This window comes from Aotus nancymaae, unplaced genomic scaffold (assembly GCF_030222135.1).
Source record: "Aotus nancymaae isolate 86718 unplaced genomic scaffold, 86718_ANA_hifiasm-v0.15.2.pri h1tg000030l, whole genome shotgun sequence".
In the NCBI taxonomy this organism is placed as follows: domain Eukaryota; kingdom Metazoa; phylum Chordata; class Mammalia; order Primates; family Aotidae; genus Aotus; species Aotus nancymaae.
In genome coordinates this window covers 22,919,074-22,946,873 of record NW_026988443.1, presented here as the reverse complement: position 1 = coordinate 22,946,873, position 27,800 = coordinate 22,919,074, and the positions used below count along the sequence as shown (strand labels likewise).

General features: G+C 41.5%; 1 protein-coding gene and 1 pseudogene across 8 annotated transcripts in view; both read right to left on the bottom strand.

Moving 5' to 3' along the window:
• Positions 1-27,800, bottom strand: part of NFATC3 (nuclear factor of activated T cells 3) — a 150,047-nt gene that overhangs the window by 3,559 nt on the left and 118,688 nt on the right. The window contains exons 10-11 of one of the 8 annotated variants that reach the window (XM_012437341.2): positions 2,728-2,838; positions 543-612 (exon numbers count right to left, since the gene is read on the bottom strand). The exons of 1 other annotated variant lie outside the window; for it this stretch is intronic. In XM_012437341.2, the coding sequence (XP_012292764.1) occupies positions 543-612; positions 2,728-2,838 (181 nt within the window). 6 more of the 8 variants (XM_064383199.1, XM_012437346.2, XM_012437342.2 and 3 more) reach the window with 6 other exon arrangements.
• Positions 6,255-13,259, bottom strand: LOC135277255 (large ribosomal subunit protein eL32-like; annotated as a pseudogene).

Here is a 27,800-nt window from a genome sequence, read left to right as displayed (position 1 = left end):
GACTAGCCATATGATGCCCAATGCTGAGCTCTGCCTCGGATATTTCCCTTCCCCTGGTTTTCTGTAAAGATAAGGGCAGTGTCTGAAGCCCACCCCTGAACTGAGTGGCATTAGAGATGGAAACATCACTCCACAAGCTGCTCCAGACCTCTTTTTCTCTCCCTCTCATTCAGTTCATTTTGGGTTAGAAAGGGGGTTTACCTTCACTCTAAAGGTACTTTTTTTTTTTTTTTTTTTGAGACGGAGTTTCGCTCATTACCCAGGCTGGAGTGCAATGGCGCGATCTCGGCTCACCGCAACCTCCACCTCCTGGGTTCAGGCAATTCTCCTGCCTCAGCCTCCTGAGTAGCTGGGATTACAGGCACACGCCACCATGTCCAGCTAATTTTTTGTATTAGTAGAGACGAGGTTTCACCATGTTGACCAGGATGGTCTCGATCTCTTGACCTCGTGATCCACCCGCCTCGGCCTCCCAAAGTGCTGGGATTACAGGCTTGAGCCACCGCGCCCGGCCATAAAGGTACTTTTAAATAAGTACTCACCTTACTCTAACTTTAACTGGTATCTCTTTGGGAAAGTTTTTATTTTCTGCAATGCCACCTCCTATGTAAACTGAATGAAAATAAATGCTTTGGTTAGAATAAACCACTGTGATGTGGGGTCGATTTTGCTACTCTGTCCTAATACAACCACTCTTTATTATGTGGGGGCATTTCAATTGTTTGTGATCTTTTCTGATTTCAGGCTCTTGCTTTTCTGTTAATTTCTCTGATGTGCCAAGCACCTCAGGGAGGCACAGTACTCTGTGAGGTCCAGAGCAAAGAATTTCCATCTTACAGAACTAACAGAAGGAAACATCCCAAGTTCCCCAAATAAGAACCTTTAGTTCTCACATCATTTCATTCCTTGCCTTATCAACTAAAGGGTCTACACTAATTCCTCTGCTAGGCATATATACAAGTGAAAACATATGTCTACATTAAAAACTTTCAAATGTTCACAGCAGCATTATTAATAATAGCCAAAAAGTGGAAACAACCCAAATGTCTACCAAGTGATGAATGGATAAATGGTAAGTTGCCTTTATCCATAAAATGGAATATTCAGCCTTGAAATGTAATGAAATTCTGATATGTGCTACAACATGGATGAGCTGTGAAAACAATCTGCTAAGTGAAAGAGGCCAGACACAAAAGATCATATATGATTCCATTTATATGAAATGTCCAGAACAGGCCAATTCACAGAGATAGAAAATAGATAACAAGTTGTAGAGAGGGAGAAACAGGGAGTGATTACTAATAGATACGGAGTTTATTTTCAGAATAATGAAAATGGAGTTCTAAAATTAGATACTAATAGCCGTGCACAGTGGCTCACACCTGTCATCCTAGCACCTTGGGAGGCCGAGGTGGGCAGATCACTTGAGGTCAGGAGTTCAAAACCAGCTTGACCAAAATGAAGAAACCCTGTCTCTACAAAAAATACAAAATTAGCCGGGCGTGGTGGCGCATGCCTGTAATCCCAGTTACTTGGGAGGCTGAGGCAGAAGAATCGCCTGAATCCAGGAGGCAGAGGTTGCAGTGAGCCAAGATCATGCCATTGCACTCCAGCCTGGGCAACAAGAGCAAAACGACGTCTCAAAAAAAAAAAAAAAAAAAAAAGGGGGAAAAGAAAAATTAGATACTAGTGATAGTTGCAAAATTCTGACTATACTAAAAACAACTGAGTTGTATACTTTTAAGGATAAATTTTATGGTATGTGAATTACATCTCGTTACAGCTGTTATAAGCAAAAATAGACCAAAACAGTTTTTTATACTTAGAATTTGATGTGATCATAAAGCAAAGGAACATAAACATTTAAAAAATCTTCCAAGTATTAACATCTAATCTTTTTCTAGTTTACATGGTTAAGAAAAAGAAGTTTTCAAATTCATATGGCTATAAGGAGAAGGGTATTAATATTTACTAATTTAGTTGCTTGAACCCAGGAGGTAGAGGTTGCAGTAAGCCAAGATCGCACCACTGCACTCCAACCTGAACGTGGGCAACAGTGGGAGGTTCCGTTTCCAAAAAAAAAAAGTATATATATATATATATGTATATTTATATGAGTACTGATCATAGTATTGAATGTAGAATAGTAAAGAAGTAGGGACTAGAAGCCAAATACACACACACACCCACACACATATATATTACTAATTTCACAAATATTTACTGAGCATTTATAGTTTAGGCTTTACAACTGAAATTAAATCTTATCTCAATCTTCACAATACTTTAAATATTATTTTACAGATGAATTAACTGAGGCTCTGACAGGTCACATAATTGGTCCGAAGGTTACATGCTTAGTAAATAGTGGAATCAGCCTCAAAATACTAATCACGTTCTTAGAAGCCAAAATGTAGAGATGCAAGGAAATGACTGAGATAAAGAAAATACAAAGGAGCTGGGCAAAATGTGGTGATACTAGTTGGAGGGAGAGCAAGTGTGATGGTAGGGAGGAGAGAGAAAATAAGTGGTGATTTACCACTACCAAGGTTTTGAGACTAGGAGAGAAAACAATGATGTAGTCACAACAGGAAAGAAGTTCAGAAGAAGGTGGTGGGTTCAGTCTGGAATTGGAAATTAGAAACCCCAAATGGAAAAATCAGTGGGCATGGTGGGGCTACAATGAATGTTCAGAACAAGAAGATATTTAGGCATATTCATACTCACTAGAGCTGGAAGCATCGGGGAAGTTTTGCACAGAAGAAGTTATTCCACTGAAGAGTAGAGGCTGAAAATAGTAAGTGGGAGTAGCATTGTGCTCTGATGAGAAGATAGGACCTGGGAAGGCAAATATGTGAGTAGAAGAGTGGCCTAAAAATTAGGTTTGGTTGGAATTCAGGCTCTGCCACTAACTTCATGTTGTGTCATTGGACAAAGTATTTCATATATCTAAAATTTCCTTTATACTATGACAGTGTTGGATTAGTATGATGTCTTTTAGCTGTATTAGTCTATGGTTTTATGTCAGCAGACAATTTTCAAGTGGCAGTACTCAAAGGTATACAAAGAAATAAAGGATGAAGATTTGGCTTGGCAGTGGTCAGTACTGAACACAGAATAATAAGTAGGGACTAGAAGCCAAAGGACTCTACAAAACAGTGAAGATTGATTAATCAATGCTGGCAAGCTAATAATCACTAACTGATAAGCAACTTTTTAAGGTACAGATTAATAAAGTACTTTGTCAGATGGGTTTTTTTTTTTTTTTTTTGAGATGAAGTCTTGCTCTGTCATCCAGGCTAGAGTGCAGTGATGCAATCTCAGCTCACTGCAACCTCCACCCGCCGGGTTGAAGTGATTCTCCTGCTTCAGCCTCCCAAGTAGCTGGGATTACAGGCCCCTGCCACCGTGCCCAGCTAATTTTTGTATTTTTAGTAGAGACAGTGTTTCACCATGTTGGCCAGGCTGGTCTCGAACTCCTGACCTTGTGATCCACCCACCTCGGCCTCCCAAAGTACTGGGATTACAGGTGTGAGCCACCATGCCCGGCCTTTTATTTTTTTTTTTGAGACAGGGTCTCACTCTGTTACCCATACTGGAGTTCAGTGGTGCAAAACACAGCTCAAACTCAAATTCCTGGGCTCAAGCCATCCTCCCACCTCAGCCTCCCAAGTATTCAGCTGGTGCAAAAGTAATTGTGATTTTGGTATTACTTCTAATGTAAAGAACCGTGATTACTTCTGCACCAACCTAACAGCTGGGACTACAGGCACATACCACCACACTTGGCTGATTTTTAATTTTTTTTGGTAGAGATAGGATCTTGCTATCTTCCCAAAACTGATCTCTAACTCCTGGCTTCAAGCAATCCTCCCACAGTGCTGGGATTACAGGTGTGAGCCATTGTGCCTGACCTGATTATATGTAAGTAAATTTTCCAGGCTAGGATTTATTGACCATTCATAATGGATGTTGCAAAGAATAATGGAATATAAACTAAATCCCGACTCTAAAAATAAATCACTGGAATAGTTTCTTTGTAAATGAAAAGTCATGAGGATGCTTTGCATAAGAATATATTTTTCTCTTCAGTTTCCTCATCAGTATAATGAAGAGGAAAAATACTTCTTACATAGTACATATAGAGAGGGAATATAAAGGGGGCATAGGCAAGGCAGGCCTTGGCACCTGTTATTTCAAGCCACAAAAAATACAAGGAACAGTGTTTTCCGTGTAGATTCTGGGGGTTCTACAGGCTAGTCTTGTGCTAAGAGGGAGCACAAGGATGGTCCACAAATCTCTGTGCATTGACAGAATTCTAACATTCTTTCTCATCAGATTATCACTAGGCATCAACATTATCTGTCTCCCAAACAGGCTACGAGCTCCCAGAAGGCAAGGACCTTGCTACTGAGGAAATATCCATTCCTGATGACTGAATAAATGGATCCTAATTCAATAAAATCATTTGGAAGCTACTGGGAACTAGTACAGTGAAAGTTCATTAGGTGGTAGGTAGGAAGGGAACCAGAGAATGTTAAGACTAATGCATGTCATCTGATTTTCAGTGTGTATTTTAGGCAGGCGTTACAGCAGTGGCAAAAAGCCAAATATATAAGCAAGCACCTGGCTCACAATCAAATCATCTTTTTCTACCACTTATCATTTCCAAAGGGTATAATTTCAGAGATGTTCCAGGCTGCTATGAAACACACCTTTTAAAATGTATATTTCACTGTTCAAGTTTTAAAACTACAAACTGATTTAAAATGGTGCTTTATTATAAAAATACCACATGATGTGCTCTCTTTTTTGGGGAGGCGGGGGGGCGATGGGTGTCACTCTGTCACCCAGGCTGGAGTGCAGTGTGTACAATCCTGGCTCAGTGCAGCCTTGAATTCCTGGGTTCAGGTGATCCTCCCATCTTAGCCTCCTGAGTAGCTGGGCCTACAGGCATGTGCTACGGCGCCCACACCTGGCTAATTTTTGTATTTATTTTTCTGCAGAGACGAGGTCTTGCCATGTTGCCCAAGCTGGTCTAAAACTCCTGGACTCAAGTGATCCTCCCACCTCAGCCTCCTGCAGTACTAGGTTTAGAGGCATGAGCCACTGCACTCAGCAGAGGTGTCGTTCTATGTCTTATAAGAACTCAATGCTTATATTTTCCTGATGATGAGGGTCCATATCTAGCACTATCCATCCACTTACCAAGTATATTTATGTAAGGATGAAATGATTATTTGTTGTTGTTGTTGTTGTTGTTTTGAGATGGAGTCTTGCTCTTGTTGCCCAGGCTGGAGTGCAATGAATGGCACGATCTCAGTTCACTGCAACCTCCGCCTCCCAGGTTCAAGCAATTCTCCTGCCTCAGCTTCCCAAGCAGCTAAGATTACAGGCACCTGCCATCATGCCCAGCTAATTTTTGTATTTTTCAGTAGAGACAGCGTTTCACCATGTTGACCAGGCTGGTCTTGAACTCCTGACCTCAGGTGATCTGCCTGTCTAGGCCTCCCAAAGGGCTGGGATTACAGGCGTGAGCCACTGTGCCTGGCCAAAACCATCATTTTCTAAAGTAGGCATGTAGAACTGTTTATAATGGAAGCCTGCCCAACAATGCTGTGTTATTTCTGCTCTTTCTTATCAAAGCTCTCCTGTTCCTTTGCCTGGTGTGCCTCACCTTACTTAGTTGAAGGAACCTGGGAAATGCCTGGAAGTTCAGTATTTTAAGAGTATGATAAAGTCAAGAGGATTTTCCACAAAGTAGCACTCAAGCTGACTATACTCAACTACACATTATACTACAGGATTCATTTATTTATAAATTCACCAGCAGTCAGGAATTTAAGTTCCAACAGGGCAGGCTTTCTCTATCTGGTTTTCCCCTGAATCCCTAGTACTTACATATACTGAGTACTAAATAAAATTACTTGCCAACTGAATCTTTAATACAATTTAGGGACTTGGAACAATGATAACAAAAATCATGCTCAAGTAATCGCTACAGGTGAGCACTGAATAATGAATTTTAGGATAGGGAGTCAGAATTGCAACAAAGTGCTTTTACAGACCTTTAGCCATAACTTGAGCTGAGTGTTAACTATGCAAGTCCTCTGCCTTCCTTCTCACCTCACTTCTCCCTTGGGCTGGGAGCTCTGGGTTTAGGCTCTCACCTCTAGATTCCTCAGAGATATCTTCCTGCTGGGACTGGACAAAACGTAGGTCTCAACTGAAGCAAGTCAAAATTATTACTGGTAAACAAATCTATGATGTAATGTAAACGTAAGTCATTAGCAATCTTGATAAGCACAGTTTTTAAGTTGTTAAAACTAATGCTTGCAATTTAATTTTTCACTTCATTTTGCATGGGTATATGCATGAATCTTTTGATTTATTTAAACTGTAATCCAGGCCAGGTGCCATGGCTCATGTGTGTAATCCCAACACTATGAGAAGCCAAGGCAGGAAGACTGTTTCAGGCCAGGAGTTCAAGACTAGCCTGGCCAACAAACAAAGTGATACATTGTCTCTTAAAAAAAAAAAAAGTAAAAATAAACCCCAGTCCACTAAGTATGTGAGGTGGCTTCTTATTTTTTCACCAATTTAAGATAAGAGTATAAAGAACTGTTTATGCCCCTAATGTATAATTTTATCATTTTCCTCCCCACTTCATTTTTTTTTTTTTTTTTTTTTTGAAATGGGAGTCCCACTCTGTTGCCCAAGCTAGAGTGCAGTGATGTGATCTTGGCTCACTACAACCTCTGCTGCCCACCCAGCTAATTTTTGCATTTTCAGTAGAGACGGGGTTTCACCATGTTGGTCAGGCTGGTCTCAAACTCCTGACCTCAAGTGATCCGCCCACCTCGGCCTCTCAAAGTGCTGGGATTACAGGAGTGAGCCATCGCACCCGGTCCTCATTTTCCTCCCATTAAAGAGCAAAGTGAATTAAAAGCCTAGGACAAGAGTAACAGTTCTCAATAAGGGTGCTAACAGGTTATGTAGGTCACAGGATCTGGCACACTTTTGGCTGCCACCATCTGTGACTTCCACTGTCCCAACACCTGAATTTGCCTGTGCCACCACAACAAAAGTAGAGTCAGAGCTATCAATAATGTTTGCTGTAAAAAACATTCCTATTCAAGAAATGTTCAAATTGGCAGTCCACTGGAATACTATTTATACATACAAGAATGAGGTGCTTGAGTACCAACAGGCCTCTTATTCAGAGCTATTTCTCATGCTTAAGAATTTAAAGTTAGAACTGACAAGTATGTAGTATGGAACCTTACAACCAGGTAGACAGGGGCAGGGTAGCCCAAGGCGCTGCCTCTTTGAAGGAAGTAGACACATACTGCCACATATACAAAAACCCTTTCTAATTTGCAATTTTGTAAAGGATTTTTGGGTATTAGACTCCATTTATACGGTATTTCCTCTTGAAGCTGCAATGAACATTCACCCATTCACCAAAGTTTGGTCACGTTCATCTTTTCTTTCTTTTCCTGAACCTGAAGATTAAAGGTATTCCTTCTCTGGGTAAATAATTTTATGAAGGTGTTATTTTATTACTATTATTTTAGGAGAGAGTATCTTAGTCTGCCATCCTGGCTGGAGTGCAGTGGTGTGATCATAGCTCACTACAGCCTTGAAGTCCTGGGCTCAAGTGATCTTCCCGCTTCATCACCCTGCCCCAAGTAGCTGGGACTACAGGCATGTGCCACCATGCCCAGCTAATTTATTTTTTGGGAGGATAGAGACAGGGTTTTATAATGTTGCCCAGGTTGGTCTCAAACTTCTGGCCTCAACTGATCCTCCCACCTTGGCCTCCTAAAGTGCTGGCTTTACAGGCATGAGTCACCGTGCCCAGCCGAGATGTTGTTTTTATAAAATAAAAGCAAAATCTTATTTTTAAAAAATGAAGCTTACATGTGTGCAATTGTTACAAAAGCACCATCTAAACTAAATATGGGAAATACTGAATTCATTTTTTTTTTTTTTTTTGAGAGGGTCTCGTTCTGTTGCCCAGGCTGGAGTGCAGTGCACAATCTCAGCTCACTGCAACATGCAACCTGAGCAGCACCACACCTGGCTAATTTTTTCTTAAAGTTTTTTGTTTTTTTTTTAAGACGGGGTTTCACCATGTTGGTCAGGCTGGTTTTGAACTCCTGACCTCAGGTGATCCGCTCGCCTTGGCCTCCAAAGTGCTTGGATTACAGGCGTGAGCCACCACACCCGGCTCTTAAAGTTTTTGTATAGACAGGGTTTTGCTATGTTGCTCAGGCTGGTCTCAAACTCCTCAACTCAAGTGATCTGTCTACCTTGGCCTTCCAAATTACTGGGATTACAGGCATGAGCCACTATGCCTGGCCTGAATTCACCTATATATGGCATGAGTTGAGGAATTAATTTGGATTTATCAAAATCTGATTAATTTGGCCAGGTGGCTCACACCTGTAATCCCAGCACTTTGGGAGGTTGAAGCAGGAAGATCACTTGAGCCCAGGAGTTCCAGGCTGCAGTGAGCTATGATCACGCACCACTGCACTCTAGCCTAGGCAACAGTACAAGACCCTGTCTCCAAATAAAACCCAAAAAAGAGAAAAACCAAGACACAATAATTTGCCTTTTCAAGCTAAAGACAGAAATAAGACCCTGAAAATTTAGAAGGTATCTATGGTAGGCTTCTAATTATCTTAATTCATTCTTCTGCAGTAATTGAGGTTTAGTTAGTCACACTGACACCCAGCTACAGAGTCTATTTCCTGGCTTCCCCACTGTAGCTAGGTATGGCCCATGTAATTCATTCTCTTCAATGAAATGTGAGCAAAAGTGATGTATGTGTCTTCCTCATGACTTGCTTGGCTTCTTTCTTCCTCCCCTTTTCCCATCCCTTCCTTGGGCTAAGACTCAGTCATGACTAAGTGGCTTCTAGCTTTGACAAAACCTAAGGAGAAAGAAGAAGAACAAAATGAAAGGAATCTTGATCTCTGAGTTATCATGAGGTGTGAGAGAAATTTCCTATGTGGAAATTTCTTTGGGATCTCCATTATACTAACTTAGCTAATACTATTAACAAAAATAAAACTTACCACTGTAATTATAACACAGAATATCTAAGTATTGTAAGCAAGAAAACCAGCTTGAGCTCTTTTATGCCAGATTTTTATTTTATTTTTAATTTTTAATTTTTTTTAGACAGAGTCTTGCTCTGTTGCCTAGGCTGGAGTGCAGTGACATGATCTTGGCTCACTGCAACCTACCTAACATGCTCAAGAGATCCTCCTTGTAGTAGCTGGAACTACAGATGTGAGCCACCATGCTCAGTTAAGTTTTGTATTTTTTGTCAAAATGGGGTTTCACCATGTTGCCCAAGCTGGTCTCGAACTCCTGGGTTCAAGCAATCTGCCTGCCTCAGCCACCCAAATTGCTGGGATTACAGGCATGAGCTACTGCATCTCAACCTGATTATTATTTTTTCTTCTTTTTACCTAATACAATGGGGTAGACTGATAGATTTTTAACTAAGTTATCCTAAATTTCACCCTGAACTCTAGACAGCTTCCTACCATTGGACAGACAGAAAATACATGCACAATTCTTTGAAGATATCCTTCACTTTTTTTTTTAATATAAATAATTTCACCAGCGATAGATCAGAGATTCACTCTTAACATTAGCTCTAGTACTAGTAAAGGAAACTTATTATACCTTTTTTCCCCACCCAATGGATTCAGGGGGAAAATCAGTCCTTTTAAGACTCCTGCTTTTTTAAGAAACCTCTTCTTGGCTTGCAGTGGCTCATGCCTATAATCCTAGCACTTTGGGAGGCGAGGCGGGTGAATCACTTGTGGTCACGAGTTCAAAACCAGCCTGGCCAACGTGGTAAAACCCCATCTCTACTAAAAACACAAATTAGCTGGGCACGGTGGCGGGCGCCTGTAATCCCAGCTACTTGGGAGGCTGAGGCACAAGAACTGCTTGAACCTGGGAGGCAGAGGTTGCGGTGGGCCAAGATCGTGTCAATGCACTCCAGCCTAGATGACAGAGCGAGACTCCATCTCAAAAAAAAAAAAAAAAGAAAAAGAAACCTCTTCTATGTGTGATGCTATAATCAGTGTCATAACAATCTTTCCTCTAATGTTTTTAACTGAAAACATTCTACAAAGACAAACATTAAATCTCCAGCTAAGTAAACAGTGCACAGGTACTTGAAAGTATATTCAAGTATCAGCATGTACTCTTTTCTATCACCAAAAGCTGAAATGTGAAAAACACTTCTCTCAATTTGGCTTAAGATGGGGGACTCAGAAGCATTTCAAAATTATCAGAAGAATCCCTTATCCTTTTTTTTTTTTTTTTTTTTTGAGACGGAGTCTTACTCCGTCACCCAGGCTGGAGTGCAATGGCATGATCTCGGCTCACTGCAACCTCCACCTCCCAGGTTCAAGCAATTCTCTTGCCTCAGCCTCCTGAGTAGCTGGGTTTACAGGCATGTGCCACCGCGCCCAGCTAATTTTTATATTTTTTTAGTAGAGACAGGGTTTCAACATCTTGGCCAGGCTGGTCTTGAACTTCTGACCTCATGATCCACCCGGTTCGGCCTCCCAAAGTGCTAGGATTACAGGCATGAGCCACCGCGCCCGGCTCCCCTTATCCTTATTTTGTTTTCTCATTTTGTACATTTTCTTCTGAATAATCTTATCCACTGTTGACTCCCAAATCTACTATCTGTAAGGGCCAAACCTGAGCTCCAGAGCCAAAAATCCACAGGATCCATTCCACGACCTGTGCTCTGGATCCTCTTCAATAGCTTGCTGAATCAATTTTTTCACTTCTTTGTCTCTACCAACTCATTTCCCCACATCCTTCTCATTAGCATTTAACATGTGTAAATCTCTCTCTCTCAAAAAAGCAAGCAAGCAAGCAAGCAAACAAGCAAGCAAATAAAAACACTGGACCCCACATTCCCCTCTATATCTTTCTTTTTTTCATGGCTTAACATCATAAAGAAGTTGTCTACATTGCTGTTTCTATGTTCTCAGCTCTTATTCACTCAGTCATCCATTGATCCCTCACTCCACAGAAATACTTCCTTCTTACCAAGATTATTAGTGACCAACTTGCTGCTTCACACATGGGAAGCACACCGGGCTAAACACTGGAATAAGTAAGCTGTAGTCTTGTTTTGGCTGTAATGTGACTTGAGTGATTTAACTCAGTGTTGTTTTTTTTTTAAGGACGGAGATGCCAGTTTTATTTAAACACAAAACGTGCACATAAGCTGTCTACTCATTTTCTTCGCTGCGCAGCCTGGCATTGGGGTTGGTGACTCTGATGGCCAGCAGGGCAGCTCTTTCCACGATGGCTTTGCGGTTCTTGGAGGAAACATTGTGAGCAATCTCAGCACAGTAAGATTTGTTGCACATCAGCAGCCCTTCCAGCTCCTTGACGTTGTGGACCAGGAACTTCTGGAAGCCACTGGGCAGCATGTGCTTTGTTTTCTTGTTGCTCCCATAACTAATGTTAGGCATCAAGATCTGGCCCTTAAACCTTCTACGAACCCCGTTGTCAATACCTCTGGGTTTCCGCCAGTTACGCTTAATTTTGACGTATCGGTCTGACTGGTGTCGGATAACTTCTTGGTTCTCTTTTTGATGATCTTGGGTTTCACAAGGGGTCTAAGGGCGGCCATGATGCCGAGGAGATGGCTGCTACCTCTGTAGGCAGCGCCGAGGAAGAGAGCAACTCAGTGGTTTTAAGGGATAAATTCAGCTTTAAATCTTTCTGCAATTGATTTTCTCACCCTTAATATGAGGAAATTATTTTAAATCCTCTGGTTATAACTCTCCTGAGAATTTTATATACATTCAATGAAGGAATTAAGTTATCACTCCTCTCATGGCTGGACAAGAATGATGTGAGACCAGGGTAGGCCCAGCTTCTGGGAGAAGCCAGGGTTTTGATATCTTGTCTGATAGGTCATCGGAAGGCTGCAGAATCCTAAATATAAATGTTTGAGTAGAGAACATAATTTCCAAGGCCCCTTCCAAATGCAAATTAATTTTAAAATAAAATTCAAATGGCATTTAGGAAATTATAATCTGTAATATTTATAATTTGTTACATATATATTTTTTTGAGACAGAGTCTTGCTCTGTCACCCAGGCTAGAGTGCAGTGCACAATCTCAGCTCACTGCAACCTCTGCTTCCTGGATTCAAGCAATTCTCTGGCCTCAGCCTCCCAAGTAGCTGGGATTACAGGTGCGCACCACTGTGCCCAGCCAATTTTGTATTTTTAGTAGAGATGGGGTTTCACCATCTTGGCCAGGCTGGTCTCAAACTCCTGACCTGGTATCACATATTTTCTTAAGTGGCTTTGAGAGTATTTGAAGAAAGGAGCCAACATGACAGCAAGGAAAAGCTTCATTCCTTGTTGGCTGCTAAGTTTAAAAGCCTAAGCCTAGACACAGACACTGGCTCTAGTACTACAGCTTTCTTCTTTTTTTTTTGAGATGGAGTCTCGCTCTGTCACCCAGGCTGGAGTGCAGTAGAGCAATCTCGGCTCACTGCAATCTCTGCCTCCAGGGTTCAAGTGATTCTCCTGCCTCGGGCTCCTGAGTAGCTGGGACTACAGGTGCACGCCACCACACCCAGCTAATTGTATTTTTAGTAGAGACAGGGTTTCAAGATATTGATCAGGCTGGTCTTAAACTCCTGACCTCATGATCCACTCACTACAGCTTCCCAAAGTGCTGGGATTATAGGCGTGAGCCACTGTGCCCAGCCTACAGCTTTCTTCTAAGTAGAGCCCCACAGGAACTACCAGAAGTGCAAACACGGGCCTACAGGCCACACTAGGGATAAATATTCTGGGTTGCCTCTGAAAAACGGACAAAATTTCCTGATTTGATTCACATCAAAACTTAAAGAGTACTTGACCAGGAATGAGTAGGCTTACATACCTGATCAGCACCCAAACCATAGAATTCATAGATATGGAACCTCTTTCTGCTTTGGTCTAATAAATCTAAGTAAACAGTTGCCTTTCATTCAAGAATAAAATCATAAGCACAAGTGTAAGAGCCTGAATGTGGTTAAATTTAAAAAGCAGAGTCTTTTAGTCAAAGTGTAGTTCCAAAGATAATGAGTGGCCTACCAGAAAGTGCCCGTGCATACCCCCTCCTCTGTAGCACATGCAAATCCAGCCACTGCATGCAAATACCAGACTTGGGCACAAAAACAATGACACATTTCAATCAACACTCACCCTCTAGATTCTCCAGAAAGGAGCTGGACACGAGAGCACACTGTGGTTAGGCCATTTCTCTGCTGAAACTGATGGCTGGTGTTCCAAGTCAGATATAAACTGGTCTGTGTCAAAGAAGACAACATCACTACTGAATGGAACAAACCAGAGGGTGAACTTAATCTACTACAGTGCCCAGCCTGGTTTTTTTTTTCTATAATCAAAAGGAATTTAATTGTCTTTTACTTGTCAATCACTGCATAAAATGGCTCTCCACATTTTATTAGATAATATAAATATTGGAGTTCAGATAGCTTAGGTACTAGATGATTTTTAAAAAACTCGAAGGGCAGGTATTTCCAGCTCTCTGGAATCCCCTCCCACATAGTGGGAGCTCTCTTTCCCCTCCTGGATTTCCCCTCTGGGGTCCCCTTCCACACTCTCTCATGGAAGCCTGTCTTCCCCTCCTAAATTCCATCTCTCTCTTAATTTCCTTCCACTCAGTGTGGAAGTTGCTTTTCTCTCCTGGATTCCATCTTTCTGGATTCTCTCACTCAGCATGAGAGTTAGCTGTTTCTTTCTCTCTCCTTCTCCTGTTTCTCTATCTCTCTCTGGAAAAAAAAAAAAACTCGAAGGGCAATAACTTTAAGAGTTACAATTATAGTTCTCAGCAGTTTTAAGGGATAAACTCAGCTTTAAATAAACTAGTTTTTATTACATTAGATCTATTAGTAGTTCCCAAATACTTGGCTAAGGCTACATCAGAATTATCTGGGTAACTGATAAAAATATAAATTCCTGAATGCTTTATAAAAATATAAACTAAAACCACAAAATCAAACTCTCTAAGAGTAGCAGCCCAGAAAACTATACATACAGCTAAATTTGGGAGTCATGGAGGAGTATTTTTTTTTTTTTTTTTTGAGATGGAGTCTCACTCTGTCACCCAGGCTGGAGTAAGGTGGCACCATCTCCGCTCACTGCAACCTTCGTCTCCCAGGTTCAAGTGATTCTCCTGCATCAGTTTCCCTAGTAACTGGGACTACAGGCACCTGCCACAGCACCTGGTTAGTTTTTGTATTTTTAGTAGAAACAAGGTTTCACCATGTTGGCCAGGGTGGTCTTTAACTCCTGGCCTAAGGTGATATGCCCACCTCAGACTCCCAAAGTGCTAGGATTACAGGGGTGCACCACCATACCTGGCTGGAGTATTTTTTTTAATTTTTAATATTTTTCTGCTGATTGCATAATAAAGGAGTATTTTTTAAACTACACTCCCCTTAGAAATTTATAAAATAAATTCAGCAAGTTGAAACCAGTATTTTTAAAAAGAGAAAGAAACAGAACAGAAGATAGCAGGCTGCATTCCCTTTAATAAAGCTTAAGAATTGGTTTGTGAGACTTTAACATTAGTTGTATATGTATATATTTTTTGTGTATGGAGTCACAATATAAATCTTATTTTTTATGGAAGCTATCAAAAATGTTTGAAAGTCACTGCACAAAAGAGTCACCAATGGTCAATTTTGCGGTACTGGCTAAAGCATTCAGATGTCCCGAGAGTCTAAAACACAGTAATGGAATAGGCAAACTCTCACCTTTTTGCCTATAAGGAATTATTTTTGGCCTTTGTTATACAACTTCAAGCAAAAGGGCCTAACCTTCTTAGAAAGGAAAAATCTGTATGTAGTCTCTGTGAACACAAACTAATATTCTCCTTGTAAGCAGATAAGAAAAAGGAAGGGCCAATCTGTACAAAATGCACCCTCACTAAAGGGGTCAAAACAAAACAAAATCCAGAAATCATTTGCTTAAGCAAAATTTTTCTGCCTTAAGCTTATTACTTTGAGATCACTCACCTAATTTTCAGAGGTGATTTAAATATTACAATGCATACAAAGTATTTTAAAGACTGAAAATATAATATCAAAATATTCTTTTTGAGGTTTCCCAATCTCCACAATTGAATCCTCCAAAACAGACTTGAAGGTATAGAATATGTGATTCCAGGTGGAGCAGCATAAAAATAATAAGAAAGCAGCCTGGAACAAAACACTTTGAGAGCTTTTATGAGTTGATAGACTCAGTGGTACTTTCAGATTGTGCTTTACAGAAACTTGCAGTGCTCCAGAAATCTTTCTAGTTCCTTGAAGCACTTTTGTTAGCTCCAAAATAAACCTCATTCACCTCTCCTGATCACAAAAACTTTGACCAAACATTTACAGAAGAAGAGTTTCATCCGGGCATGGTAGCTCACCCCTGTAATTCCAGCACTTTGGGAGGCTAAGGTGGGTGGATCACGAGGTCAGGAGATGGAGACCATCTTGGCTAAGATGGTGAAACTCCATCTCTACTAAAAATACAAAAATTAGGAGGGCGTGGTGGCATACGCCTGTAATCCCAGCTACTTGTGAGGCTGAGGCAGGACAATCACTTGAACCGAGGAGGCGGAGGTTGCAGTGAGCCAAGATCTCACCACTGAACTCCAGCCTGGCAACAGAGTGAGACTCTGTATCAAAAAAAAAAAAAAAAAAAAAAAAAAAAGAGATTCTCACAAAGATTAAAGAAGAGGAAACATTTCCTAACTCATTATAAGGCCAGAATTTACTCTGACACCAAAGCCAGAAAAAGATACTGTAAGAAAACAAAAGGCCAGGCGCAGTGGCTCACATCTGTAATCTCAGCAATTTGGGAGGCCGAGGTGGGAGGATCACAGGGTCAGGAGTTCGAGACCAGCCTGGCCAAGATGGTGAAACCCTGTCTCTACTGAAAATACAAAAAAAATTAGCCAGGCATGGTGGCGTGTGCCCGTAGTCCCAGCGATTCAGGAGGCTGAGGCAGAATAACTGATTGAACCGGGGAGGCGGAACTTGCAGTGAGCCGAGATCGCACTACTGCGCTCCAGCCTGGAAGACAGAGCAAGACTCTATCTCAAAAAAAGAAAACTACAGAACATTCTTTATGAATATATATGTAAAAATCAACAAAACACTAACTGAATTCAGCAGCATATTAAAAGGATCATACATTAAGACCAAGTGAGTTTTATTCCCAGAATGCAAGGATGATTCAACAAATGAAAGTCAATTAATGTAATATACCAAACTAATTAAACAAAAGAAAATTTAAAAAACATATTCCTGACCAACTTGGGCAACATGGTAAGACCCTGCCTCTACAAAAATTTTAAAAAATGCAAAAACCACATGATCATCTTGATAGATGCAGAAAAGCATTTATCAAAATTCTTTTTTTTTTTTTTTGAGACAAGGTCTCACTCTGTCACCAAGGCTGGCATGCAGTGGCACAATAATGGCTCATTGCAGCCTCCACCTCCCAGGATCAAGCAATCCTCCCACCTCAGCTTCCCAAGTATCTGGAACCACAGCATCTGGCTAATTTTTTGTATTTTTAGTAGAGATGGGATTTCATCATGTTGCCCAGGCTGGTCTTGAACTCTTGTGCTCAACTGATCTGTCCACCTCAACCTCCTAAAGTGCTGGGACTACAGGAATGAGCCATTGTGCCCAGAGTGAGTGAGTGAGTGTGAGTGAGTGTGAGTCTGAGTGTGTGTGTGTGTTGGGGGAGGAGGATGAGCCAGAGTTTAATTTGTTCATTTCTTGCATTTGAAGTACTCTTCAACTACCACACAACTACAACAACCACTTTACGGGGTTTCCCCTCTTTGTCAATTTTATAGAGACCTAACCATTATCCCTAATTTCTTGTTGTCATCAACCTTAATTAGGTTAATTTGGTGTTCAGCAGAAAGGACTTCTATCAACTCGACATAGGCTCATCACTGTTGGATGCAAACACACAAAGATGGGCTTGGCGCTTTGGCAGCGTTGCGAATTCCACATGCTAGGCCATAATGGGTGAGGGCAGTCTTCAGCACCTCTTGTAAAGCAGTATTAACGTCCACTACACCTCCAGCAGCAATGCCTTCCTTGGCCATGGTGGTGGTTTACGGGTGAAGCCGCATCTTGAATGCACCCAAGCCTCCACCTCCACTCAACTAGACAGTGGCAGGGAAAGAACTCTCTTTCTTTTTCTTTGAGACAGAGTCTCACTCTGTTGCCCAGGCTGAAGTGCAGTGGCACCCCAATCACAGCTCACTGCAGCCTCCACCTGCTGGGTTCTAGCACCTCCTATGCCCGCCTCAGCCTCCCAAAGTGCTGGTAATACAGGCATGAGCCAGTGCACCCAACCAATTTATCAAAATTCAATGCTCTTTCAAGATGACAGCATTCACTTAGAAGGAATTTCCTCAATATGAAAAAGGGCACATATGAAAAACCCTTAGCTCACATCATTATCAACAAAAAACCAAAGGCTTTTCCCCTAAGATCAGGAACAAAGCAAAGATGTCCACACTTTGACCACTTCTACCAGCCTACTACTAGAAGTTCTAGCCAGAGCAATTAGGTTAGGAAAAAAAAAAAACAACTAAGGCCATCCAAACTAAAAAGGAAGACATAAAATTATCTCCGTTCAGGAATGGCATGATCCTATAAATATGAAACTCTAAAGAATCCATCCACACAAACAAAAAAGCACTAAAAAAGTCATCAAAGTTGCAGAATACAGAATCAACACACAATATTCATTTGTACTTCTATATACTTGGAATGAATGGTCCAAAAAACCTTTAAGAAAACAATTCTTTTTTTTGCGGGGTTTTCTGGTTCATTTGTTTTTGAGACAGAGTCTCAGGCTGGAGTGCAGTGGTGTGATCTCGTTCATAACAACCTCCGCCTCCCAGGTTCAAGCGATTCTCCTGCCTCAGCCCCCGTGAATTGCTGGGATTACAGGAATATGCCACCACACCCAGCTAATTTTTGAATTTTTAGTAAAGACAAGGTTTCCCCATGGTGGCTAGGCTGGCCCATGTTGGCCAGGCTGGTCTTGAACTCCTGACCTCAGGTGATCTGCCTGCCTCAGCCTCCCAAAGTGCTGGGATTATACAAGTGTGAGCCACCACCCCTGACCTTAAGAAAACAATTTTGTCCGGCACAGTGGGCACTCCAGCCTGGGCAACAGAGCAAGACCATGTCTCCAAAAAAGGAAAAGAAAACAATTCTATTCAAAGTAGCATCAAAAAGAATAAAATACTCAGGAATTAACCAAAAAGGCTTAAGATTTCTACATTTAAAACTAGGCCAGCGTGGTGGCTCATGCCTGTAATCTCAGCAATTTGGGAGGCCAAGGCAGGTGGATCATCTGAGGTCAGGAGCTCAAGACCAGCCTGGTCAACATGATGAAACCCCAGCTCTAATAAAAATACAAAGAATTAGCTAGGTGTGGTGGTGCGCACCTGTAATCCTAGCAACTTGGGACGCTGAGGCAGGAGAATCACTTGAACTCAGGAGGTGGAGGCTGCAGTGAGCCGAGATCGTGCCACTACACTCCAGCTTGGGTGACAGAACAAGACTCTGTTTCAAAAAATATATATGAATAAAGGATTTGGATAGACAAGAAAATAGGGCTGGGAGTAATGGCTCATGGAGTCTTGCTCTACTGCCAGGCTGGAGTGCAGTGGCACGATCTCAGCTCAGTGCAACCTCTGCCTCCCAGGTTCAAGCAATTCTCCTGCCTCAGCCTCCTGAGTAGCTGAGATTACAAGCTCCTGCCACCACGCCCAGATAATTTTTGTATTTCTTATAGAGACAGGGTTTCACCATGTTGGTCAGGCTGATCTTGAACTCCTGACCTCAGGTGATCCACCCGCCTTGGCCTCCCAAAGTACTGGGATTACAGGTGTGAGCCACCAAGTCTGGCCCATCTTTTTTTTTTTTTTTTTGCTAGTCTAGATTTTTACTGTTAACCAGAAGGGTTTTTTTCTTTGTTTCTTTTTAAATATGTATGTGTTCATGGACTATTTTTTTGAGACAGGGTCTCACTCTGTCGCCCAGGTTGGAGTACATGGTGCAATCTCAGCTTGTTGGAACCTCCATCCCCTAGGCTCAAGTGATCCTTTCATCTCAGCCTCCTGAGTAGCTGGGACTACAGGCACACACCATCACAACCAGCTAATTTTTAAATTTTTTAATAGACATGGGTCTCACCTTGTTGCCCAGGCTGGTCCTAAACTCTGGGCTCAGGCAATCCACCTACCTCAGCTTCCCAACTTGCTGGGATTAGAGACGTGAGCCACTGTGTCCAGCCCCAAATTATTTTTCGATAGATGAATGGATAAACAAAATGTGGTGTATATACACAATTGAATATTATTCCTCTATATGCAATGTAATATGTGATAATATTCCACATAAAAATGTTCCAATAGATTATTTCTCCATATACTTACAATATGGATGAACCTTGAAAACATTATGCTAAGTGAAATAAGCCAGACAAAAAAGGAAAAATATTGCATAATCCCACTTATATGAGGTATCTAGAGTAGGGAAATTCATGGAGACAAAAAGCAGAGTAGCAGTTACCAGGGCCTGGGAGGTTGGGAAGGAAATGGGTAGTTATTACTTAATGGTTATAGAGTTATAATGTTTGGGTGATAAAAAAAGTTCTGGAAATAGATAGTGGTAGTGGTTATACAATATTGTGAATGTATTTAATGCCACTTAATATACACTCAAAATGATTAAAGTGGTAAATTTTACATTTTAAACAAACTTTGGATTTTCTCATGGGAGAACATTGTGTTAAATGACTGAATTAGGTTTTCACAGCTCTAACCATTAACTCAAAGCAAGATCTGGAGGACTTTCAAAAATCCCTCTTTTAAAATTTATAAATCTGAGTATATTTAACTCATGCCTCAATGAGCTAACGAACCTAACAAAGGACTTCTACAAATCAGTAAAAGAAGGAGCAGGCCAGGCATGGTTGGTGGCTCACACCTGTAATCCCAGCACTTTGAGGGGCCAAGGTGGGTGGATCACCTGAGGTCAGGAGTTCAAGACCAGCCTGACCAACATGGAGAAACCCCATCTCTACTAAAAATACAAAATTACCTGGGCGTGGTGGTGCATGCCTGTAATCCCAGCTACTCGGGAGGCTGAGACAGGAGAATTGCTTGAACCCGGGAGGTGGAGGTTGTGGTGAGCCGAGATTGCGGTGAGCCAAGATTGCGCCATTGCACTCCAGCCTGGGCAACAAGAGTGAAACTCCATCTCAAAAACAAAAAAAATGAACAGAGATCATAGATTTGGGAGGCGGAGGTTGCAGTGAGCTGTGATGGTGCCACTGTACTCCAGTCTGGGTGGCAGAGTAAAAAAAAACAAAAAATAGTGGTATGAATATTCAAATAAGTATTTCATAGACTATTTTATGGAATATTCTATTTTAAGATTATCTTTCGGCCTGGTGCAGTGGCTCATGCCTGTAATCCCAGCACTTTGGGAGGCCGAGGCAGGCGGATCACCTGAGGTCAGGAGTTCGAGACCAGCCTGGCCAACATTGTGAAACCCTGCCTCTACTAAAAATACAAAAATTAGCCAGGAGTGGTGGCACATGCCTGCAATCCCAGCTAATTGGGAGGCTGAGGCAGAATTGCTTGAACCTATGAGGCGGAGGTTGCGGTGTACCGAGATCAGGGCACTGCACTCCAGCCTGGTCAACAGAGCAACACTCCATCTCAAAAAAAAAAAAGGAATTATCTTTCAAGGAAGATCTTTTATGTTACAGTATAGAATAATCTCTCAAGATTCTATATCATGGGAATTGCAAAGTGTAAACTAGTATACATAATATGCTAGTAAAAATAAGGAAAAAATGTGCAACTGTTTATAAACGCATAGAATAGCTCTGGAGTGACAGCCAAGAAACTGGTAACTCCAATTCTCCCTACACAGGACAACGAAGTATCTACCTGGAAGACAGATTTTTAACTATGTATAATGTTGGAACTTTAACATTTTGAACCATGTAAATGTATTACGTGTTCAAAAACTGATTGTATTAAGAAACACAGGCCAGGCATGGTGGCTCATACATGCAATCCTAGCACTTTGGGAGGCTGAGACCAACCTGGACAATGTAGTGAGACCCTGTCTTTATAAAAAAAATTAAAAATTAGCTGGACATAGTGGCAGGCACCTGTAGTACCCGCTACTTGGGAGGCTGAAATGGGAGAATCTCTGGAGCCTGGGAGGTCGAGGCTGCAGTAAGCCATGATGATGCCACTGCACTCCAGCCTGATCAACAGAGCAAAATCCTGTCTCTGTGCACCCTCAACAAGAAATAAACACAAATAAAATTGTTAAAATTCCCATTCTACATAAAATCATCTATAGATGTTTTTAAATATACAACATGATTATCAGGGACTTAATCTGTACCACATTTTTTTTTTCTGTATCACATTCTTGTAAAGTTAAAATGCTTGTAACCATCACTCTCAACCCTATACTATCTTCCAGCATAAATTAGACTTTCACAGTTTTTCTCCTGCCCAGATAGAGAGGCTAACTGTAGGCTTTAGAAACATTTTTTTTTTTTTTAAAGCCAGGTATCTTCAGAGAAAAGCTGTTTGAGTACATTTATCTAAGTCCATCAAAAGCTATGATTGTTGGCAAGAAGTAACCTTGTAATGCCAAGGCAGAAAACTGCACCAAACCACAAAAGCTTGGTTAACTGCTGAACCTAAAACTAAACAATTTATCTCTCATTAACATTTTTTTTGTTCCTGTGAATAATCCATCTTGGAAGGAACTTGAAAAAATCATATGAATTTTAAAATAGAATACATCTTTAAGACAGGCTTTGCTATCTTACACATGGTAGCACATTTGAAAATTACAATGCTATTGTCTTTATAGAGGCAAGATTATATAAGTAATTAATTATAGCTATTTTAGAAGACACTAAAAAAAACACATGTGAGAAAATCTACATTTCAGACAGACCTGGATTCAAATGCCTGCCCAATATTTGTGGCCATACAAAACTGGGATGTGCTTAAGGTCTCGGAGTCACATCTATACAAAACGTTAAGACTAATAGTTCACGTTTCACAGATTGCTGGGAAGAAATAATGAGCTACTAGCAAAGTGACTAGCACAGTGTTCAAAAAAATTTGAGTTTATCAAGAAACAATAAGCGGCTGGGCATGGTGGCTCAAGCCTGTAATCCCAGCACTTTGGGAGGCTGAGGCCCAAAGTCAGGTCTCAAAAAAAAAAAAAAAGACAAGACAAGAAAGAAAGAAGAGAAAGTAACAATAATTCACTAACCTTTTTTGTATTTTTAAGACAGTCTCACTCTGTTGCCCAGGCTGGAGTGCAGTGGTGTGATCTCAGCTCACTGCAACCTCTGCCTCCCAGGTTCAAGTGATTCTCCTGCTTCAGCCTCCTAAGTAGCTGTTATAGGCATTTGCCACCATGCCTGGCTAATTTTTACTTTTTTTTTTTTTTTTTTGAGATGGAGTCTTGCTCTGTCACCCAGGCTGGAGTGTAGTGGCACCATCTTGGCTCACTGCAGCCTCTGCCTACCACGTTCAAGTGATTCTCCTGTCTCAGTCTCCCAAGTAGCTGAGACTACAGGGGTGTGTGACTACACCCAGCTAATTTTTGTATTTTTAGTAGAGATGGGGTTTCACCATGTTGGCCAGGCTGGTCTCGAACTCCTGGCCTCATGTGATCCGCCTGTCTCAGATTCCTAAAGTGCTGAGATTGCAGGTGTGAGCCACTGTGCCTGGCCCAATTTTTACTATTTCTAGTAGAGACGAGTTTTCACCATGTTAGCCAGGCTGGTCTCGAACTCCTGATCTCAAATGATCCTCCCATCTCAGCCTCCCAAAGTGCTGGGATTACAGGCATAAACCACCATGCCTGGCCATTAACTATTTTTACACATACATTTTGAGGGGAACTTATTTTGAAGACTTCTGATATGCTGCTTTAGGATAGACTCTCTTGGACTTTTCCTAGCTTATACATAAGTTCTACTATTTTATTGCATTTTACTTATTTTGAGACAGGGTCTCACTCTGTCTCCCAGGCTGGAGTACAGTGGTATGATCTCTGCTAATTTCAACCTCTGCCTTCCAGGCTCCAGCGATCCTCCCACCTCAGCCTCCTGAGTAGCTGGGACTATTGACATGCACCACCACACCTGGCTTAATTTTTGTATTTTTTTATAGAGACAGAGTTTCACCATGTTGCCTAGGCTGGTCTCAAACTCCTGAGCTCAAGCGATCTACCTGCCTTGGCCTCCCAAAGTGCTGGGATTACAGGCATGAACCATAGTGCCTGGCCATATATAAATCTTAATGTAGGTTGATTAAAATAAAATTTTTGTTCAAATGGTATAAACAATACATTCATAAAAAAGGATACAACTTATTTATGTCCATGGAGATACACAGATACATTTGATATTAAAAAAAAAAGATCTTCTCAAATGCTTGTTGCTTTCTTCCTTAGGCCTAAAATTCAATTTTTCTTATTGTATGTCCCAGGATGCTTATGTCTAAGGTCTTGAATCCCTATCGTGGTCCATCCTGCATAAGCCATGATTTAAAGCCTACATGGGCATTATTTACAAGACCTTTCGGCCTCTGGAATCATGCATCCTAAATATGTTTGAGTCTATATAGTCCATGTTTGCTTCCCAAAAGAGGATTCGTGAGTTACCCAATGTCCCAGTTAAAAGACAAAGTTCAGTGTTATCTACCTCCCGCCACCCCAGTGCCCATAAATGATTATACCATATAGATGACACACTTTCACCACTGGCTATGCATGGCTTTCTTTTGTTTTATTTATTATTATTATTTTTTTGAGACAGAGTCTCACTCTGTCACCCAGGCTGGAGTGCAGTGGCGTGATCCTGGCTCACTGTAACCTCCACATCCCAGGTTCAAGCAATGCTTCTGGCTCAGCCTCCCAAGTAGCTGGGACTACAGGCATGTGCCACCACACCCGGCTAATTTTTTTGTTTTTTTTTTTGAGACGGAGTTTCACTCTTGTTACCCAGGCTGGAGTGCAATGGCGCGATCTCGGCTCACAGCAATCTCCGCCTCCTAGGTTCAGGCAATTCTCCTGCCTCAGCCTCCTGAGTAGCTGGGATTACAGGCACGTGCCACCATGCCCAGCTAATTCTTTGTATTTTTAGTAGAGACGGGGTTTCACCATGTTGACCAGGATGGTCTCGATCTCTTGACCTCGTGATCCACCCACCTCGGCCTCCCAAAGTGCTGGGATTACAGGCATGAGCCACTGATTTTTTTGTATTTTTAGTAGAGACGGGGTTTCACCATATTGGCCAGTCTGGTCCTGAACTCCTGACTTCATGATCTAGAATTACAGGCATGAACCACTGTGCCTGGCCTTGTTTTATTTATTTTAATAAAACAAACACCAGTGAAACCACTAACCAACAGGTGCAAGAGAACACTGACAATATTAATCTCTCTGTTGCTCCTCCCTATCAGTTTCCTGCTTCCCACATCCAAGTAACCACCTGAATGTTGTGTTTATCATTCCCTTGATTTTAAAAAGCACCTGCTTTTTGAAAGCAGGCACTTCTGCTTGTCATTTACATACAGGACTGAAGCAGGTGAGGTCATGACTAGAGTCCTTGTTTACTGCTGAATTACCAAATGCCCTACATTCAGGATCAGCATGTTACTGCACAAAGCCTGCAAGTGGCAGTGTCAGTTTTCACCACAGTAGCAGGTCAGGCTATATTTAACATGCATCCTCTTCTCTGCTGAAAAGCTGCAGCTGTGGCTCTGTTAGTCTGTGAACAAGGAGGACAAGTGGGAACTTAGGGACTTTAATGGAAAGTTGTAACAGCATTCAGTTAGCTCAATCATAAATTAAATGGGCCTATATTTAAAGGTCTAAGATAGTCTAGTTTCACAATACTATAATTTTTTTTTTGAGATGGAGTCTTGCTCTGTTGCCCAGGCTGGAGTGCAGTGGTGCCATGTCAGCTCACTGCAACCTCCGCCTCCTGGGTTCAAGCAAATCTCCTGTCTCAGCCTCCCAAGTAGCTAAAACTACAGACATGCATCATCACATCCTGCTAATTTTTTTTTTATTTTTGGTATATATGGGGTTTCACCATGTTGGACAGGCTGGACTTGAACTCCTGATCTCAGGTGATCCTCCCACTCAGCCTCCCAAAATGCTGGGATTACAGGCATGAGCCACTGTGTCTGGCCACTATAATCTTTTTTTAAAAAAACACACACACACCAGTATCATCTACCACACTGAATCAAATTTTTTTTTTTTGAGACAGAGTCTCACTCTGTAGCCCAGGCTGGAGTGTAACGGCATGATCTCGGCTCACTGCAACCTCTGCCTCCCAGGTTCAAGTGATTCTCCTACCTCAGCCTCCTAAGTAGCTGGGATTACAGGTGCCCACCACCATGCCCAGCTAATTTTTGTATTTTTAGTAGAGACAGGGTGTCACCAGATTGGCCAGGCTGGTCTCAAACTCCTGACCTCAGGTGATCCACCAGCCTCAGCCTCCCAAAGTGCTGGGATTACAGGAGTGAGCCACCGAACCCGGCCTAAATTAAATCTTAATTAAAATGTTTAAAACAGCTTGACAAATGGGCACAGTGGCTTACGCCTAGCCAACATGACTAAACCCCGTCTCTACTAAAAATACAAAAATTAGCTGGGCATGGTAGTGAGTGTCTGTAATCTCAGCTACTTGGGAGGCTGAGGCATCAGAATTGCTTGAACCCAGGAGGCAGAGGTTGCAATGAGCTGATATTATGCCATCGTACTCCAGCCTGGGTGACAAAGGGAAACTCTATCTCAAAAAAAAAAAGTAAATAAATAAAATAAACAGCTTGACAGTTTCCGTATCTGTTATAAAATCAACTGTTTTAACATTTATTGTCTGGTCCAAAATTGGGGCATAAATACCATAATGAACATAAATGTTTATGGAAAATTACATTTCCAGGCATACAAATTGTTAACATGAGCAAAAACTCAGTGATAACTGGATAGTCGTAGAACATGCTTTTCAAGGCGGAGCAATGATATATGGAGGTAGTGAAGAACACATAAAGGTATGAAGCAAAAAAGAAAAAACGCATGAACACAAAAAGGCACGAGCAATGATATATGGAGGTAGTCAAGAACACATAAAGGCACATCATGAACTATGCCTTAACTGGTTGAGTAAGTATATATTACAGCCTTCCAGGGGGGCTACTTGAAAGAGAACATCACTTGGTGAAACATCAGTACTGTGCTGCTGTTGTAACCCCCAAGGAATACCTGCCTTGCCCCAGGAAGCCTGAGACTGAGAAATGCTTCTGGGATTCTTCTGAGCTTGAAAAGTTGTTATGAGGCACCAAAATTATCTCAATGAAACTGAACAAAGATAATTATAAAGTTTAGTCTTTGATTCCCCCACCAATATATATATGCAAAAACCTATGTAGAGAAAGGATGCAACTTTGCATAATTATGACTCACTAAGTCAACAGTACCTCAGAGCTAAGAAAATCCCCTGACATCAGGCCATACTGATAAAGTCTTTTGAACAGGGAAAGTGATAGTCTTAACCTATACCAAGCTGGCTAAAGTGTATTCCCTTCTGAATACTGCACTATGAAAGGGAACTTAAACATCAGGGTTCAAGCAGAGGGAAATCTGCATGTTGGTGAGGGAAGGATGAAGTTGCTGGAGAGTTTTAAGACTGGGAAAGAGATCAAGGTTTCACACATAGGAAGGGCTATTATAGAAGAAGGATTAAGTATGTTCTGAATTATTCCAGAGGTATTAGAGCCCACATAAAACAAGAAGAGTATTCCTCACTGGAGGCATTTAAAAAAAAAAAAAAAAAAAAAAAAAAAAAACAAGATTAGCTGGAACTCAAAAGGCCCTAGATGTTCCAAAGAAGCTAGAGAAAAGACAAAGAGGAATATAATTATCATTAAGAATACCAAAATGTGCAATGGCATACATGTTGCCATTAATAATAAAAAATAAATAAAATAAAATAAAAAAGAATATCAAAATGTGGTCAGGTGAGGCGGTTCATGCCTGTAATCCCAGCACTTTGGGAGGCCGACGCCGGTGGATCACCTGAGGTCAAGAGTTTGAGACCAGCCTGACCAACATGGTGAAACCCCACCTCTACTACAAATATAAGTGGTGGCAGACACCTGTAATCCCAGCTACTGGGGAGGCTGAGGCAGGAGAATCGCCTGAACCCAGGAGGCAGAGGTTGCAGTGAGCTGAGGTCGTGCCATTGCACTCCAGCCTGGGCGTCAGAGTGAGACTCCATCTCAAAAAAAAAAAGGAATGCCAAAGTGTGAACTCCAGTGAGAAAGAAAATGGAGAGCCTTTAAAATATCATCTAATACTGAGAATCCATAACACTTTTTTCTTTTTTGAAACAAGGTTTTGCTCTGTTGTCCAGGCTGGAGTGCAGTGGCACAATCTCGGCTCACTGTAAACTCTACCTCTTGGGTTCAAGTATTCCTCTCACTTCAGCCTCCCGAGTAGCTGGGACTACAGGCACATAACACCACCCTTGGCTAATTTTTTTTTTTTTTTTTTTTTTTTTTAGGCAGAGTTTTGCTTTTGTTGTCCAGGATGGAGTGCAATGGCGTGATCT